This window comes from Dendrobates tinctorius, unplaced genomic scaffold (assembly GCF_039654945.1).
Source record: "Dendrobates tinctorius isolate UK_male_01 unplaced genomic scaffold, ASM3965494v1 ptg000038l, whole genome shotgun sequence".
NCBI classification, from domain to species: domain Eukaryota; kingdom Metazoa; phylum Chordata; class Amphibia; order Anura; family Dendrobatidae; genus Dendrobates; species Dendrobates tinctorius.
The window spans coordinates 32,539,594-32,558,110 of record NW_027361706.1 but is presented as its reverse complement, the minus strand read 5'-3'; the positions used below and the strand labels follow the sequence as shown (position 1 = coordinate 32,558,110).

General features: G+C 41.5%; 1 protein-coding gene across 2 annotated transcripts in view; it reads right to left on the bottom strand.

Moving 5' to 3' along the window:
- Positions 1-544: 544 nt before the first annotated feature.
- CACNG2 (calcium voltage-gated channel auxiliary subunit gamma 2) overlaps positions 545-18,517 on the bottom strand; it is a 197,219-nt gene continuing 179,246 nt past the window's right edge. For both annotated transcript variants that reach the window (XM_073574369.1, XM_073574370.1), the window contains exon 4: positions 545-8,384. In XM_073574369.1, the coding sequence (XP_073430470.1) occupies positions 7,855-8,384 (530 nt within the window). In that variant the 3' untranslated portion in view covers positions 545-7,854. The remainder of the gene's footprint in view (positions 8,385-18,517) is intronic.

The following is an 18,517-nucleotide window of genomic DNA, read 5'->3' as shown; positions in this document are numbered from 1 at the left end:
AAGATTTGGGGGTTTTTTTCGACACAGATCTAAAAAAATTTGCTACATTTAAAAAAAAAACAAAAACTAAAAACCTAATTGAAACAATAAGTCATTTTCTGATGAATATGTTCCTTTTACTGTCCTGGAAAAACCATTTACCTGGGAGGCAACCATAACAGATTTATGAAAATTTACAGAGCAAATTTCAGTGCAAAATTTCAATTTTTGTCTTTGGAACAGCCCAAGATGTAATGCCCCTGTAAGTGTTTGGCCAGTGTATCCACTTACCTTAATATGTTAGGGTTTGTTGCTTCTCTTTGTTATACTTCATGTACCTGGCACAATATCATAAGGTGTATATATATTTAGGAGTCCGGGGTACAAAATCAGTTCTCACTTTGCCTTGTTACAATGAATAAACAATTGAAGTATCATCATCTCCTTCTGCACCAGCCTCTCACTCTCTCAGTCTGTCTCTTTCCTGCAGACTCTCGCTCTCTCTCGCTTGTATGTTCTCTCTCAAGGACATTGCTATACCATGACAGATATACACTTCACAGGCAACTTTTAAACTCATCTCTTGTTTGGATGTCACAGTGTTTAGCGGAGACAAAAAATAAAGAAATAACAATCATGTTATATCCCAAGATCCCGTAATGAAATAATTCACCATATCCATCTTCTTCTCAGGACGTCAGTTACATATTTACATTTATTTATATCTGAGTTTTTCGTTATTTTTTTGTTTTTTTTATTAAAAAAAGAACAAAAATAAAATAATTTAAAAAATGACCTTTTCTTTAATTAGAAATTAAACTGTAGTTGAAAAAAAATCCCTATTTTCTCCCCCAGGTTTTGAGGTGGGACTGTTGCCATTTTTGTTTTTTTTTTCAACACTCCTCCAACTGAGGCTTGCAGTCACATCTTAAGATTTAGAACGATACATATTGGACAGACGCTGCCAGGCCAGGCTTTTAGGACCACCTTATTTCAGCATAGTTATTAAATAAATAAGAAAGCAAATAAATACAATGACTAATAACAATTTCAGACAGTTATACACATTCTGACTCATTTTCAATAAGTCGAAAGAATTTTTGAAAATGCTCCCTGAAGCCCCAATGGATAAAATAAAACAAATATCTGAGGCGCGGTAATAATGAGGGAGGTTATAGTAGAAATGAGAATATACAAAATATAAATATAATAACAAAATTGCACGAAAACACCCAAATTGGTTTCTAACCAATTATAATCCATGCATGATGTTATATAATTCATCCTATTGTTTCATACTCTGCTCTTTATAACTTATTACTCAATTTAAACGTCTCTCTATAATCCTCTTATTATGCTACATAATCCGCAAATCTAATTCCTCTTACTACTGTGCATAAATGCTCCCTATAACTTCTCCGTAAATGTTCTAATCCTACATCTATTTGCAAACAATATTTGCATCTCTGGGTTTAACCCCTTGCATTGATCATCACCAGATCTGTGGAAAGACGCAGCTATCGCTCAGTCTAAGCTGACCGCACAGATTAGACAATTGTCATGCAGACCCGCCAATGTTAGATGTTGATGAGACCGGTAGTCCATGCAATGTGTATTGTAGCCCCCCAACTCTTCTCTAATGGCAGATGTTTAGGGCAACTTCCTGATCCTTTTGTTCTCAGGGTCATAGGTTACCCCCAGATGTATTTGGCGGTGGCTTTTTTTCTCTTTTCCTACTGAGACCACATGGATTGTCATCAGAGCCCAGTATGCATGTATATGATAGGGTTGGGTGGAGAGTTGAGCAAAAAGATATGCAGGTCACTGGTCCGGCTCCCAAGTTGGTACTCCATGGCTGTTGGACCAAGACAGTGCTACCTTCCTCTGCCGGCATGTTGGGTGTCTCTTCTGATTTCTAGGCCCCGTAATGCCATGATGTCACCAAGTACCAGTCACTAGGCTACACGTAGCATCCTGACTTTCGGCATTCTTGTACCGACGAAGGAAGAAGTTCGCACCGCCCTGATATGGCTCCCAATGGATTACCAACGAGGAAGTCAGACCAGGGTCCTGTGAATCTTTTTTCTCAATTCTAGCTATCTTTAAACATGACAAGCTCAAGTCCATCCTTAGTTTTCCCTGTTCCTTTCTATATATATAGTCAGCAATTATTAGAACATGATCATGGCTTCATTACTTAGCCGAGGCTGCTCATTTCTGTATTGGACAGGAGAGATACCAATGCGGTTATGATCCCACTCACTTACCAATCATGAACGTGTTTCTGCCGGTCTGTGGGGAAGTAACGTCATATGCACCAATCAGTCCTATGCAGAAGAGAGCAGCGCTGGAAAACTCCTATGAAGAAACACTCCTAGAACAACTGCTACACTGCGTGACGTGTCTAGGAATACAGGGGTATCCTTTCTACGAATGGCGTCAATGGCCTTGGCAGCCGGTAGACTATAAGATAGCCTGCTCCACAGTAACCACTGCAGTGTAATGATATTTCACTGACGATGCCTCCAAACCTCAACAAAGACTTTAAAGAACGCCAAAGATAGAAATCATGAGCCACCAAATGAGAACTAAGCATTTAACTTCTTATTGTAGGTCGATTAGCACCACGATCAATAATAACTAATGCTATTTTTTCTGGTATGCTCATGAATCTAGTTAAAAAGATGGCCGCCTGTCTGGTCTAAGTGTCAGATCTGATGGAAAACTATCTGTCAGAGTGAAAAAAATTAATACTATCTCCCATCATGGAAATTAAGGTAAATGCAAAAGTTATTTGTGAATGGTTTTCACAGTGTAATCACGTGTCTTGTTGGCTGCATCCAGCAAGTAATAGGTCGCAGACGTAATTGGGTCACTTGGTTTTGAGAGTCGTAAGCCTGTCTGCTACATAAGTGAACAGCATGGGTAAATGCATAATTATACGACAAACAGGCTCCGTCACTATATATAAATGAATGCATCTGAATTTATAAGACGAGCAAGTAATATGAGCTGTAATATGTTTACGGTAATTCCATCACTTTCCTGTTTGCTTGAACATGGAGCCTGATTTAGTTGATTATTCCTGGCATAAATGTGCCATGCCACTCCATTCCCATCTACGACACTGAAGATACCCAAAGATTGAGCCATAGACATTGGCAGCAGTGGTTAGCACTGCAGCCTTGCAGCACTGGGGTCCTGGGGTCTAATCCCACCAAGGATGACATCTGTCAGGAGTTTATATCTTCTCCCCATGTTTATGTGGGCTTCCTCTGGGTTCTCCAGTTTTCTCCCACACTTAAAAGACATAGTGATAGGAAATTTACATTGTGAGCCACAATGGGGACAGTGACGATGTAAAGTTATGTGGAATTGATGGCGCTATATTAGGCTAGGGTCACACCAAGCGTATACTCTCTAATCCGAGGCTTCAGGTTGATCCTATGTGCTCTAAATTTCTCGGATGAAGAGAAGATGGAGCAAAAAATGACGTCTGAGTGCATTCCAATGTTTTCCATGGACTCATTGACTTTGCATGGCTGAGTGCAATCCGAATATCGGATCAAACTCGGGCATGCTATGAATTTTCCTCCCCAACCAGAAAAACATTGGGCATGGGCACGGCCTCATAGCCTAACATTGGTCCGAGTGCGATCTGATGGTTTTGTGATAACACAGTCATGTGCACAAGCCCTTAACGAGTAAAATAAAATAAATATTTAGTATCACAGACTTGAATAGTGCAGCAGGTCGTGCAATATTGCAGCCAGGGGAGAACAAGGGTTAAAAGTTCACCATTCTGGCCATCGGTGGATGTCTCAGTGATGATATATCAATATAACACTTATCCAGTGGGGAGGTAATAACATGTACAGGTTTTCTAAGCTTCTAGGATAAACCTTTTGCCACTGTTCCAGCCTAACTGCAAGCCAAGAGCTGTGCCGGGCTGAATCTTGCAGCCATCAAATAGTCGTAGAAAAGTGCATTTGTGGCCCAATACTGTAACCTGCAGCTACAGACACCGGGGTCTGAGTGCTTCTTTGGTGTATTGGTGTAAGACTGTGCAATCAAAATGTAATATTCAAAGTGAATGGTCGATAAACCTCAGTACTCTGCAGTGGCCACTACACAATGTACAGAGCTGAGCTTTTCTGCTATGTACATCACTTGCATCTAGCTGCAGCCGATATCAGCTAGGTACTGGACCCTGGGCCCCACCAATCTTTAATGACCTAGCCTATGGGATAGGTGATCAATTTGATTGTTCTTATGTCTGTATGTTGGCTCCATAATAAGTATATGGGCAAGTACAGCATCACTCTGGTGAACGGATCAATAGACTCTGTGTGCCCGACTGCTGCAAGAGCTGGACACTTCAGAGTGGGATTCTGAACAATCGGTGACCCGTGATCAGGAGCCCTTTGCAGCCCCTATGATATATAAATTTATTTAACTTATTGTTATCTTTTAATGTACCTCTCAATCTTACAACTATGTAACTTCCGTTTATGTTATAATCTGTATGTCATGGTCTCAGAGGCCACCAACTATTCCACAGCTACAAGTCCTCTTCCTGGCTTCTGAACAGAGATGCCTCCTTTAAAGGGAATCTATGAGCAAGTTTTTTGCTATGTAATCTGAGGACAGCATGAGATAGGGGTTAAAACACAGATTTCAATGTTGTGTCACATGTCAGGCTGTGTGCTGTTGTTTACTTACACTACACTGAAGGTTTCATCACTAATTTCACCCCACCCCTCCTGTGATAAGCAGCTCACTGTCAATATACAATGTATATACAGAACCTGGAGTGGGTGTGGTTAGCTTTCTCAGCTCTGCTGCTTTGCTAAATCTAAGAACATTGATTGTGTGAGAACGGCTACACCCAGTAAATTAAGTAATACTTCATTGAATTCAGGGTCTCTTTGGCTACATCATGCTGCTCTCAGATGAGGTAGCAAAAACCCGCTAACAGATCCCCTTTACTTTTTAAAAAATACTTTTTGACCATCTATACTAATTCCTTGCAAGTCTTCCTAATAAATGTGCTGATGCACCGAGGAGATCTGACTCTATCTGATCCCTTAGATCAATTTGAGAATCATTAACTGTTTACATGACATCTATCCACAGATAACCGCTGCAGCGTTTCCACAGTCCTGTATCACCTGCTGCTTCCTATCACATCCAATGTAGTCATCTGCCATCAACAACTGAACTGCCAAGTATTATAATATAATCTTTAATATTGTATATTTTACCATCTGCGGAGCGCTGCTACTGAAAAACATTAGCAGGCCCCAAGTAAATGTCTAACTATATAGTGCAGTGGGAAGAAAAAAATTGGGTTCTAAGAGACCCCCGAGTTCACCATCATGCGGCTTCTTGGCCAGCTGCTTCTATAGGATGATGACGAGGGCTCTTTAAACACCTTCCCATTACAAACAAAAAATATAAATAAATTTTTTTTTTTTTTAAATGCTCCTTATATTCAAAAAGAGTAAAAGGCTATAAAGATACAATCCCTTTAAATTAAATATATTAACACTATATGACCGACATAGAAAAATAAATATATCTTTTACTCTGTATACACATACATATATATATAGAGCGCTATAAATATATACACTGATATATAGATATAGTCATACCTATATATTTATATGTATAAACATCTCTATGTATGTGTTTCAATCTGCTAGTCCTTAAGATTGTTGGAGTCACTGACACAACATTTCGAAATAAAAAAAAAATATTTTTCAGTACTTTTTTGGAATATTATTATTTTTTTCAAGTCTGTAATGTGGCACTGACTTTTACCAAAGTGCAAATATTAAGAGAGGTGGACTAAAAACCTGGCTTGGCACTTTCTGCATTTAGTCCTATATTGGCCCTGCTGAAATTGCGAACCAAGAAAAAAAAGAATTGAAAAAGAAAACAGAAATAAAATAAGCAAATCATAATCCCCACCCATTTCTTCCCACCCCACAATCCCAACATTTGTGTTCTTGAAAATCTCATCCCATTTTTGTTGTTTTTTTCTCATCCCCTCCCACATTTTTTTTAAACCCCAATATTCTCGTCCTTTTGCTTCTTTTTTTTTCTTTTTTTTTAGTTATTTAAATGAATCAGTAAAATGAACGGGTACATAGAGGGATTCATGCACTTTTTTTTCGTTTGGTTCATTCTATCCTTTTTCGGGAAATTTTTTTTAAATGTGTTTTGATTTTTTTTGTCTTTTTTTTTAAGAAATTCTTCGCTTATTTCAGTACTTTGTTCTTGTTAAGCTTGCTTGTTCTTTTTTTCCTGTTTGGGTCTCTAGCCCTTTCAGTCTTTTGCGTACCAACATTACTTATTTAACCCCTTCACCGTTACAAAGTGAGCTCAATGGAAGAGTTAAATGGAACAGGTTGCTTGTACAGGAAAAAAAAAATCCATTTTGCATCAAATATAGTGAGTCTCCGAGTCATAAATTAGAAAAAATTATTTTAATAGAGTAATAATAAGTATCCTGCAGAGTGTATATATATATATATATATATATACACATATATATATATATGTGTGTGTGTATATACAGTATATATATATATGTATATATACATATTTTATATATTAATGTAAATATATATACACATATAATAAATATTGATGTTTATATATATAGATATATATACAGTAATATATAAATATGTATGTATATATATTTATATGTGTGTATGTATATATCTTTATGTGTGTGTGCATATATATATATACACATACACACACACATATATATATATTAGCTACATTGGATTATATGTGGTGATGTACATATTGTATGGTACTATGAGATTGTGAAATCGCTATACACTGGGAAATACGCTGTACATTTATGCAAAGTCGTTATATGTACAATTAATATAATATATTGTACATTATTATGTACAATTAATACAGTATGTCATTTAATGTGCCATGTATCATTACGTTTTATTTTTTTCCCCCCGATTTTTAATATGCTATATTATATATTGTGTTTTAAATGGTTATTATTGAAGGATACCCACTATTATTCATTAGCACAATATATTCTTATTTTATTTAATTTATTTATTCCTGTTTTGTTCTTGTCCTATACAAGCAACGCTGTTTTCAGCTTAGTCTGCATCCTCAATAAAATATCACCCCAAAATAAGATCTACTTACTGGAGGAGCCCCAAAACCATGATGCCATTTCACAGTGTTTATAGGGTTAGGTAAATTGCAATGTGGTTCTAGACCATGAATGTCAGATTTAGCAGCCGGTTTAAGATTTCAGACAAACTATACAGGCCAGATAGAACAGATTTACATACTACTCCAAAAAAAACAAAAACAAAACAAAGAAAACCCCAGTAAACCACTCTGAGGATATTTTCTCAAGGATGAAGACTTTTTTTATCACACATACAGATCTGTGTATCAGACTCAGGCGTCTGGTGTTTTGTTGTACAAATCCCATCATTTTGGCACCATGGCTATTTTCAGAATTTTTGAAAAAATAAAAAATAAAAATTTGTTCTGCAGTTTTTGTCATTTGCAATGCAGCATTTGGGCTCTGTACACGCGGACAAGTTTGTTCTGAGCTCATTTTTTTCATGATTGTTACATTTTCAGTTCTGTTTTTTTTGTTGAATCATGAAAGCTATTAGATAACTTGAAATTTCTGCATTTAAGATTTGTTGCCTTAATTCAGACAAAGAAAAAGAGTTTTGGAACTTATTTTTGAACCGAAATAGGCCATGTCCAAAGCTTGATACACAGATCCCTTTATCTAGACCAATATCCTTTCTGACCCTCATTGATCTATCTGTCTGTGTCTTTCTTCTGTTCCTCCATCTTGTTTCATACTGGGGTGGTCCTGCGATTGGCTGTGTTGGTGTGCGCAGAGTCCTTGTTATCTTTGGGTATACAGTTATGAACTTGGAGGAAGCTGTTATCCGAGTTATAAGTGGCTGTGGGGGTCCCGGCCGATTTGAGAGGGTCGCGGCTCAGCGTGTACATGGAGATCTCAGTGGAGGGGAGGGTGTTGAAGCCCTTGAGGCCCACAGGAGAGGCATCACGGGAGTGGGATGGCTCCGTGGACCGGGAGCTGGAGCGGCTGCGCCTCTGATAACGGTAGCGATAACTTGGAATGCGAGTGATTGCAGAGGACTGGAGGTAGTCCGTTGCCCGTGCTGTGGCTCTCAGCTGTTTGTGGCGGTCAATGAACATGTGAACAGCAAGCACCCCCACCATTTCAGCAATAATGAAGGAAAGGGCCCCAAAATAAAAGGACCAGCCATATGAGTAGCTGTTTTTCTTTGAGTCGCTTTTTGAAGGATCACCAGCATTGGCAGATATGTACACAATGATCCCAATGATGTTGCTCAGGCCTGCGGATGGTAGAAAGAAAGAAAAAATAAAAACAGGAAAATGGCAATAAACTTTATACGGCATGTCTGGATGAAAAAAAAACTAACAGTATATTCAAATCTGACAAATTTGTTAGTGACCTGAAATTGGTTCCTCTAGGGTGGGAACTATTTGCAACAAGTACACCCTAGCGGTCCACATACATTATATATTGAGTGTATTACACATTTTAAGCGAACCGGTCACCAAGTTTGGCCGATAGGAATTACGGCCACCGCCTTTCAGGGCTGATATACAGCATTCTATAATGCTATAGATAAGCCCCCAATTCAAACTGCAAGAGAAGAAAAATAACTTTTATTGTAGTCAGCTGCAGGGCGGTCCGGTCCGATGGGCGTAGCAGGTCTTGGTCCGGCGCCTCTCATCTTCTTGCGATGCCATCCTCCTGCTTGCTTCATGGCTTCCCTGGCATCGTGCTCCTGTGTAGGCAAATTCGGCAATGGACAGGCGTTGGGATTCTCTGACCTTTCCCGGCACCTGCGCACTGCAGTTCTTTGCTGTGCCCTCAACAGGGCAGATAAGTACGACTGCGCAGGAGCATGATGCCAGGGAGTGGATTGTCTTGTGGATAGGACTAGGTGAAGGCTATTTGGCACCCTAAGATTAAGTTCCTACGATGAGTCTTTGGGGTGTTGTTGATGCTGTGTATTTTTGTTGCACAAAAAACGCAGTGTCTTACAGTTCCAGTGAGAGTAGCCTGCAAGCTGCAAGCATCTTGATAAATGAACATGTTTTGGATTAATCCACCCTCCTCCATTTTGTATAACACCATAGGTGCCTTGCATGCTCACCCTACGCCCTTGGCCTTAGGTTACTAGTTTTAGAGGTCTGTCTCTGTATTTTTTTTTTGCCCCAGGAATTATTACTGTTTGTCAGTATTAAGCAGCTCTTTCTGCTTCACAATTATGTTCCTCATTTCCGGTACGTTAGATGATAATGACTCATCCCTCCTGCGGTCAGAACAGTGGATCAATGGGCATTGCCTGGATGGACTTGTGTCAGAAGAGGAAAATGTATTCTCTCATTCCTACTACAACTCCACTAATATCGCTAATGATAGGGGTAGGAATACAGCTAGTGAGGCTGGAGAATAAATAGACAGTGGAGACCGGAGTAATTCAATCTTGAACGCAGTGTGGTTTCTCATATTCTGTGTATTTCAGTGTCAGTGATGCCTTTGGTGCCTCAGAACAGAAGAAAAATCTCCATACTTCAGTTGTTCTAATAAAAGAAACTGGTCGTCCACTATTACTTTTACATTGATGAACTATCCTTAGGTACTGCACGTTTGCCTCCTTTTCAAATCAATATGGGGTGGATGTGCTGAACCCTGTGGCGGCCACTGCAACTAGATGGCCAGCTCTGCAAGTGAGTACTTACGGCCGCCAACACTGATAACAGCTGATCAGCGGGGGGTGCCGGGTGTTGGATCCCTGCTGATTAGACATTGATGACCTATTCTAAGGATAAGCCATCAATGTAAAAGTAGTGGACAAACTGTTTAAGGATGGTCACACTCAAAAATCTTGGCTAAGACCATGATCACACTGTCAGTATTTGTTCCACTACTGATCTTGGCTTACAAATAATGAGGTAGAAAACTGACCAATCAGAGAAAAAGTATAATAGAGACTCGTCACCACTTCTGGATTTATCACCCACTCCGGGTTTTGGCTTACAAATACTGAGGTAAAATACTGACCGCGTGTGAGCGTGACCTAAGGCCACATGCACACATCCAGCATTTGGTGAGTTTTTTATCCCAGTATTTGTACCAAAAACAGGAGTGGGTGATAAATCCAGAAGTGGTGACGTGTTTCTATTATACTTTTTCTCTGATTGTTCCTCTCCTGGTTTTGGCTTACAGATATTGGGGTAAAAAAGCTCACTAAGTACTCAATGTGTGCACATGGCCTAAGGCTAAGTATGTGGTGAATTTTTGATGTTGCAGATTTTCTCCAGTTGGTTAAATCAGGTTATTTGCGGTTTTGTGTACATTTTTTTTTCTATTTATTTTCTCTTGTTGGAATGTCATGTTTTAAATAAAGCTGCTTTATTTTTGATACATCCTGGTATTTGGCTTCAATAAAACTTTATTGACAGACATGCGAGGTTAACATACGTTTTTATTCCATTTCTGCTGCAGCAGCACATTAAAAATGCATATGCGGTTTTTACCAGCAGATTTCCCTCATCTCATCCATAAGTTAAATGTCTTTTTACTGTAAGAGAAATTGATATGTTGCGAATTTAAAAACCCGCACCGCAGGTCGGTTTACACTGAGTAAAAAAAAACGCAGTGGGCGTGAGATTTCTATAAATCCCATCCACTTTGCTGGAGTTTTAAGACGCTGCGTTTTTATTGTGTACTGAAAATACGCAGCATCAAAAACTCGCCAAGAACTCATCGTGGGCACTTGGCCTAAGAGCCACAATAAGGTCAGGTTCACACTATCAGTATTTTACCTCAGTATGTGTAAGCCAAAATCAGGAGTGAGTGGTAAATACAGAAGTGGTGACGGGTTTCTATTATACTTAATAAATTTGTTGAGAACATATCCTACATTTGGATTTGCTTTCATTTTTTAAGTATTTTTTTTTAGTTTTTTACAGATGATCCGCTCCAAAAATCTCCTTGAAAATCTTTAGGGTGAGTGCACACAGTGCGGATTTAGCTGCAGATTTTTCTGCACGGATTTGCAGGTAAATCCGCAGGTAAAATGACCTGCGGTTTACCTGCGGATTCCACCTGCGTTTTGACACCTGGACAATGGAACAGGCGTCAAACAGCAGCGGAATCTGCAGAAAGAATGGACATGCTGCGGATTTAAACCCGCAGCAAATCCGCGGGGAAAAATGCGCAGCATGTGCACTGCGGTTTTTAAAAGCCATTGGATAACATTGTACTGTACTCTGCTTGCGGATCTGTAGCGGATCCCCAGTGGCAAATCCGCTGCGGATTCGCACCGTGTGCACATACCCTTTAACACTGTTCCTGTTCATCCCTATTCGAAATCCAATTTTCTATTCACATGAGAAGTTTTTTGTGATTTTTGAAAAACACCTGGTAGAAAAAAAAAATTGTCAGGTCACTTTTTTGAAATAGAATCCACTCCAAACCTGCCACATTTAGAAGAAACGGCTGAAAAAAAAAAAAAAGTTTTAGGAAAGGCACAGTTCAAAAACCTCCTAAGGCTATGTTCTCACAATGCGTTCACAGTGCCCTTTTTGATAGTAAAAAATGCCACGTTTTCAGAAAAACTCAAAAAACTCATCATGTGGCTACAAGTGAACATTTCAGGAAAAAAAATATTCAGAAATTTCCAAAAAAGAAGCTTTTCCAGTAGTGATTTCCACTAGAAAAACTCTTGAGTTTTGTCCACCTTCACTAAACTATATCTAATCGTACGCTGAGGGTATCTGCACACGTTGCGGATTCTGCTGCGGATCCGCCTTGGATTTGGCCCTGCGGATCCGCAGCATTTCCTGCTGCGTTGTACAATCCCATTAAAGTCAATGAAAAACACATGCTGCAGATTTTTCCGCGCGGATTTGCTACGGTTTTAAATCCGCAGCATGTCAATTCTTTGTGCGGAATCCGCAGCGGTTTGACACCTGCTCCATGATCAGGTACGGAAACGCAGGGGAAACCGCAGGATAATCCGCAGGTAAAACACAGGTCTTTTAACCTGCGGATTTAGTCAAATCCGCACGGAAAAATCTGCAGCAGAATCCGCAATGTGTGCACACACCCTAAGACAGGAGGTATGGAAAGACACAGGTAATATACTGAGTGGCATAGGTGCAAAAGCAACAGCACAACTAAGGCCTCATTCACATGTGACTTTTAGCGTGTTCACACCATTCTCACACCAGCTCTGACAAAGTGGGCAGAGCTTGGGTGGAACGTGGGCGATTCATTAAGAGGCGTGCTCCTGCTCCAAAACGCCCCCTCATCAAACCCAGCGACCTCAATATTGTTTTTTAAATAGCTTCACATGCTTCTCCTCTGATAATAGAGCTACATGACATAATGGCTGCTTGCAGCTACCACTAGGCAGAGTTTACTGTATGTGGGTTTATTTGTGAACTTCATGTAACTAGTTAACTTGTGGTTATTCCCAAAATCACAATGTGGACTTATAAATAATGTACACATATATTTATTCAGCCGTGCCAATTTAACTAATTTTTAAATTTGCCCCATTTTCCAAATATCACCCTCCCCCTCCAAATTATGCCCCTCCAGGCTCTTTTCACTCTCCATTTGCCTTTGGGACCATCCTGCTGTAAAGTTCCATTGCAGTGCAGTGTCTCTGTGGCATCCCGCGAGCATAGCTGTGCTCTGGCTGGTGTCTAGAGAAGAGTGACCCTGTGAATGATGATGCCATGATAAGTGATGGTTCCTCCTCCGTTACGGTGCAGAGAGCTCATACTAGGAAGCAGCAGTGTGCATGTATTTCTGGTAACCAAGAGGAGTGATGTACTTCAGGATGGGGTTGTGTACTGACGGCCTGAGAGGAGAAAGAGAGTGCTTGATGGGTCTGAAAGGGGTGGTATCCTGAAAAATTATTCTGTGTGTAAAAGGGATGAAAAAAGTGATATATTGCGGGGCAGGGCTGACAGGAGTAATATACTGCAGGTGGTAGCTCTGTATTGAGGGGCTAAAACGAGAGGTATACTGCAGGATAGAATTGTATATAGAGGAAGTGAAAAGAGAAATACTGCATGATGGAGCTGCGTACAGAGGGGTTAGGCCGGGGTCACACTAACCGACGCAAAATACGGTCAGTATTTTACATGCGTAATACGGATGAATGGCCCCTAAACAGTGCTCCGTATGTCATCCGTAATCAAGGTGTGGTCGCGTATTTTGCGCATGTCAGCATCCGTATGTCATCCGTATGGCGAGATTTTCTCGTCACCTTGCAAAATGGACATATAATGGAGCCCTATGACAGGGTTTCTAAACAGAAACGAAATAATAGATATAGACACATAGAATGCATATATATATATATATACTGTATATATATATATATGTATTCTATGTGTCTATATCTATTCTTTCGTTTCTTTATTAAACCTGTCAGTGTGAGTTTACTGTATCGTGCACTGAATTGCCGGCTTTGCTAAAAGACACCTGGTGCGTATTTCTCGCAAGTCACATGTGTGGTCCGTGTGTAATGCGTATTTTTTGCGCACCCATAGAATTGCATTGGCGTACTACGGCCGTAGTACGCTGACAATCGCAGCATGCTGCGATTGGCACGGAGCGTAGAATACGGATGAGAAATATACGGCAGGTGCGAGGGACCCCATAGAGAATCATTGGTCCGTGTGTAATGCATGCTTTTAATGCCTCTCACTCGGCCGTATTCCTCGCCAGCGTGACCCCGGCCTTAGAGGTAAGATATACTGCAGTTTGAGGCTGTGTATAGGGGGGCTCATCAGTCGCCACAGAGGTTCTGCACCTCCTCTTGAGGTGTAGTATCCCACTTCCCAGGTATGATGGTAACACCTGGCCAGACTCCAGCACCTACATCCAGCACAGACACCTTAGAACAGCAGAGCACCCTTTATGGCAGCTGCTTTAGTTCATGAAGGGTGGTGGGTGGAGCTTAGATTAGGCCTGTTTCACACTTAATTTTTTTGTGTCATTTAAAATCCGCCAAAATGGCGGAAAGCGGATCCGTTGCTAACTGATGTGAACGGATGCCACCGGACCGTTTTTTTTTTACGGATCCGATGAATGAAGAATTTTAAAGGAACCTCTGATCAATGAAGAATTTTAAAGGAACCGCATCCCGGGGAGGGGGGGGGAGAGAGAGAGACTTTTAGGGTTAAATTTCAGGCTGAGTGAAGTCTTTCGGCCATGCGCAGTGTGAAGTGCGGTTCCTGCCGTCCGAAAAAACGTTACATGCTCCGTTTGGGCATGTCGGCGGACGGCAAAATTTTGGCGGATCCACACACAAAAAAATGGATCCAACGGATGGCCGTCCGTCAACATCCGCCGATAATGCAACTCAATGGGAAAAAAAACGGATCCGCCAAGAAAAATAGCGGATCCGTTTTTTTTTGCAAAACGGCGGATCTTGACTGATGGACAAAAACTGAAGTGTGAAACAGGCCTTACAGTAGAGGGGAAAGCTGACAGGAAGTTAGTCAGAGAATCCCCAGAGGGGGATGGAGAGAGGACGTGTTTGCAGCAGCTCCCTGTGAGCTGGAGCTGTTGGCAAGAAAAGAGAAAGAAGGATCAGTTGTTCAGAAGGAAGATAGATACGAACGGAACGTGAGGAGAGAGACTGCGGATGAGGGCTAGTGCAGAGCCCTTTCCTAAGTTTAATGCGCCAAGACCGGGCACCGGTATCCGAGGCTGTGTGTGATACTAATGATCCTACAGCAGAAACCCGAGGAATAGAAGTTGTGACCACTTTATTCCCACCTAAGACTCGAAGACACAGCAGCAACGTGTGTGAGCTGGGACATGATTGATGGAGTTCCCGAAGCAGGCTACAGCTGCCTGTCATACAAGTGGAGTTATAAGTAACATCAAGGAAGAGGAACTTGAGTGTAATTCATAACTACAAGTACTTCCGATTAGCGCTAGAAAGGAGGCGTTCAGAACAGGCACACGAAAGGGAGTGCTGGAAGGGTTAATTCCATCTGCCTGGGAGTTGGCTGAGCCCCTGATCTGGAAACCGTGGCACTGAAGCGGGCACCTGTCTGTGCCAGAACCGTGAGTAAAAGAATTGGAACTGTACTCAGCTGTGTCATTGCCTCCTTCCTGCGCCAACCTACTCAGCACTGCTACATCTCTGTGCCAAACACCACACCATCTACCTCAACACCTACTACTACTGCCCTGGGACTACAGCTCTGCCTGTAGAGAGCTATTCCATCTTTGCTGCATCACACCATCTGTCCCAGAGGATCTGCACCGCAGAGTCGGCTTAACACCTTCATTGCCGAGTACCACAGGTGGCGTCATAAATTATCTACCTATAAACTTTATTCAGCTTCATTCCACCTATTTTACATGGATACCCAGGGCCACGGACCAGGTCACCGCCACCGCGACACTTCCCCTTTAAGACATTGGACCGGTACCGAGTAATCCCCACACCTGCCCTGGGGGTGATCGACTCATAGGAGAGATATATTACAGCATGGGGCTGTGTATATAAGGGCTTAGTTGAGATGTGATTGTTCCCTCCTGCTGAAAAAACAGTGATATAAAACTGGAAATGAGGCTCTGTCGATGCGTATAATATAGTATTATCTTCTGCCATATAAATTAATTGAGTATTTGCAGTTTCGCAAAACTAACTTTTTCAACAGCAGGCAACAAAACAACTCTGCAGGATTTTCTACAGATGAACTACATATAAAGGGGCTGAAAGGAGTGATATATTTCATGCTGGGTCTCAAAGGAGTAATATACTGCAGGATGTAGCTATGTATTGAGGGGCTGAAATGATAGATATACTACATGATGGGGCTGTGTGCAGAGGAGCTTAGAGAAGAGATATACTGCAGGATGGGGCTGTGAATACAAGGGCTACAATTTGTTGAGCTGTGTTTGCCTGCTGCTGAGAAACCAGTGATGTAAAACTGCTCTACTGATGCATATAATATAGGATTATCTTCTGCCATATGCATCAATGGAGCATTTTCAGTTTCACAAAACTGATTTTTCAGGAGCAGGCAACAAACACAACTCTGTACTGCCAATGTAGAGAATTGAAAGAGAGTTGAGCCCGGAGAAAAAAAAACAGCAAAACAGGTAAAATTTGACAGGCAGCTTTACTGATGTGGATGGCAGAATATAAAATTGGCCTTGCAGTGTACTGATCATGTGCAGAGCATGTACAGGTGCTTCTCACAAAATTAGAATATCATCAAAAAGTTAATTTATTTCAGTTCTTCAATACAAAAAGTGAAACTCATATATAGAATCACTACAAACAGAGTGATCTATTTCAAGTGTTTATTTATGTTAATGGTTATGGCTTACATCCAATGAAAACCCAAAAGTCATTATCTCAGTAATTTAGAATTGTGCTGTTCCGCCTAAGTTATGCTTCTATGGTTTCCATAGATGGTATTATTTTCCATGCTGTGTATAATCTAGTCTTACATGTGCTCTGCTGCCATCTGCTGGTCTTTTTTCTATATAGCAGCCTGCAGTTAATTAATCTTCATGGCATACCTTCCACTTCCGGGTCAAGGTTCAGGTCTTCTCTTCCTTCTAGCAGCCATTGTTAGTTTCACTTTCTCTGGGAGAGACATGCTTTGCACCGAGCTGTGAAAGGCATCAGTTTTCGACCACTTTGCTGTACCACCTTGGTTGTTACACCTGCATTTCAGGAGAAGTACTGTATTACCAATCATATGCTGTATGTCCAGACTTCCAGATAAACAAGTCTGGACTTCACAATCCCTAGTGTGCATCATTTCTCCGGACGCCAAACAGCATTGGTCCTGTCTGCTCTGCATTGAGGAAACGGAAGGTAGGAATCTCTCCCAGCCCCAATCAACTACACCTCCATTTGCTTCATGTGGGGACAGAACAGTCGAGAACTGCTTTGAAGCCTGGCCAGAATTACCCTTATTTCCCTACCCACATGCCTGCGCTCTGCCTGCTCACATACTGCAGCCATGCTCTGCTAAGAAACTGCAGCGTCACCCCAGACAGCATTGTGCATAGAGACTCTCTGTATATTATACATCGCTGCAGATTGTCAGACTGCAAAACCCCGAAATACTCTAAAAACACCTTTGGAATCTTATCAGGACATCTTAACTAAGCTGCACTGTGATTTCCAGCCTCCAATTCAAAAATTCAGTTTCTTAAAGAGACAGCGCACCTTAAATCAAAATGGCCGAAAAAGACTCTGCACTGTTCCCCAGTGTCAAAACAGCAAATACAACCTGATACTGCCCATTATGAAGAACGGGAAACAGAGCCAGCTCCAGAGACAGGCAAAGACTCACGACCAGTACACTCCCTTAAGCCAACGTTAAAGGTCCTCGAGAACTACCATTCCACAGAGGACGAGTTCAATGACAACATGGAAGACCTATGGGAACGAGTCATCTCCCTCATGTCAAGCATCCAACGCCACAAAAATGATGCAGCGAGTCTACAGGACACTATAAAATGGCTAGACACGGCCCACGGAAGATAGAAGCGACTATCCACAAGGTATGATCCCTTCCTAAAATACTCTAATATCGATGAAGCCTCATCAGAGTTAAGCAAAGTAGATTCCAGAGAAAGAGAAAGAAACGCCGCTGTGCAAGACGCCAAAGATAAAGCGGAGCTCCGTATAGCTCATCTGCAAGAATCAAGATCCCAGAGGTCAGACTCATCCAGACACTCTTCTTGGTCATACAAATCATCCTGCTCAAGAACTTCAGCCCTCAGCGACAGAATTCTAGAGAACCATTTAAACGCAGAGCGATCCAAGCTAAGATGCTCCTTTACAGAAAAGAAAGCAGAGGCAAAAGCCAAGAAAGCTGAAGCACAGGCAGAATCCAAGTAAGCTGAAGCTCAGGCAGAAGTCAAGAAAGCAGAAGCAGAGGCTCAAGCAAAGATTCTTCAAACACAAATGGAGGAAGAAATTGCACTAGCAAAAGTAAAAATACTTGAGCAAGCATTGAAGCAAACCCTCGAACCGATTTGCCTACCACCACAGGAAGAAGACGACCCAGCTGTTCGTACCAGCGACTACGTGCAGAAACATATCTGCAGCGCACACCTTCTCCAGCGACGTTCAACCCAACATTGTGGAAACGTCCAAGCCGGGCCCAACTTATGGTGCCAGTGGCACCCACAGCCTCCGCAGAGATCCAAGACCAACGCCATGATGCGTCCCCTCAAGAGCAGTCATCACTGCAAGACGACCACAAGGCGCACTCCAGCCCACCTCCACAGTTCAAGCAGCAGTCATCAGAATCTCTAGAGATTAAACCACCACCAGATAAAATGAATAAACCAGCTCACCTGCCTTGGCTTAGTTGTGCGTGGAAGCACAAATTTCTGTGTAGTCTCATGTCCAAAGGTCCAATAAAAAAGATTCATTTCAGC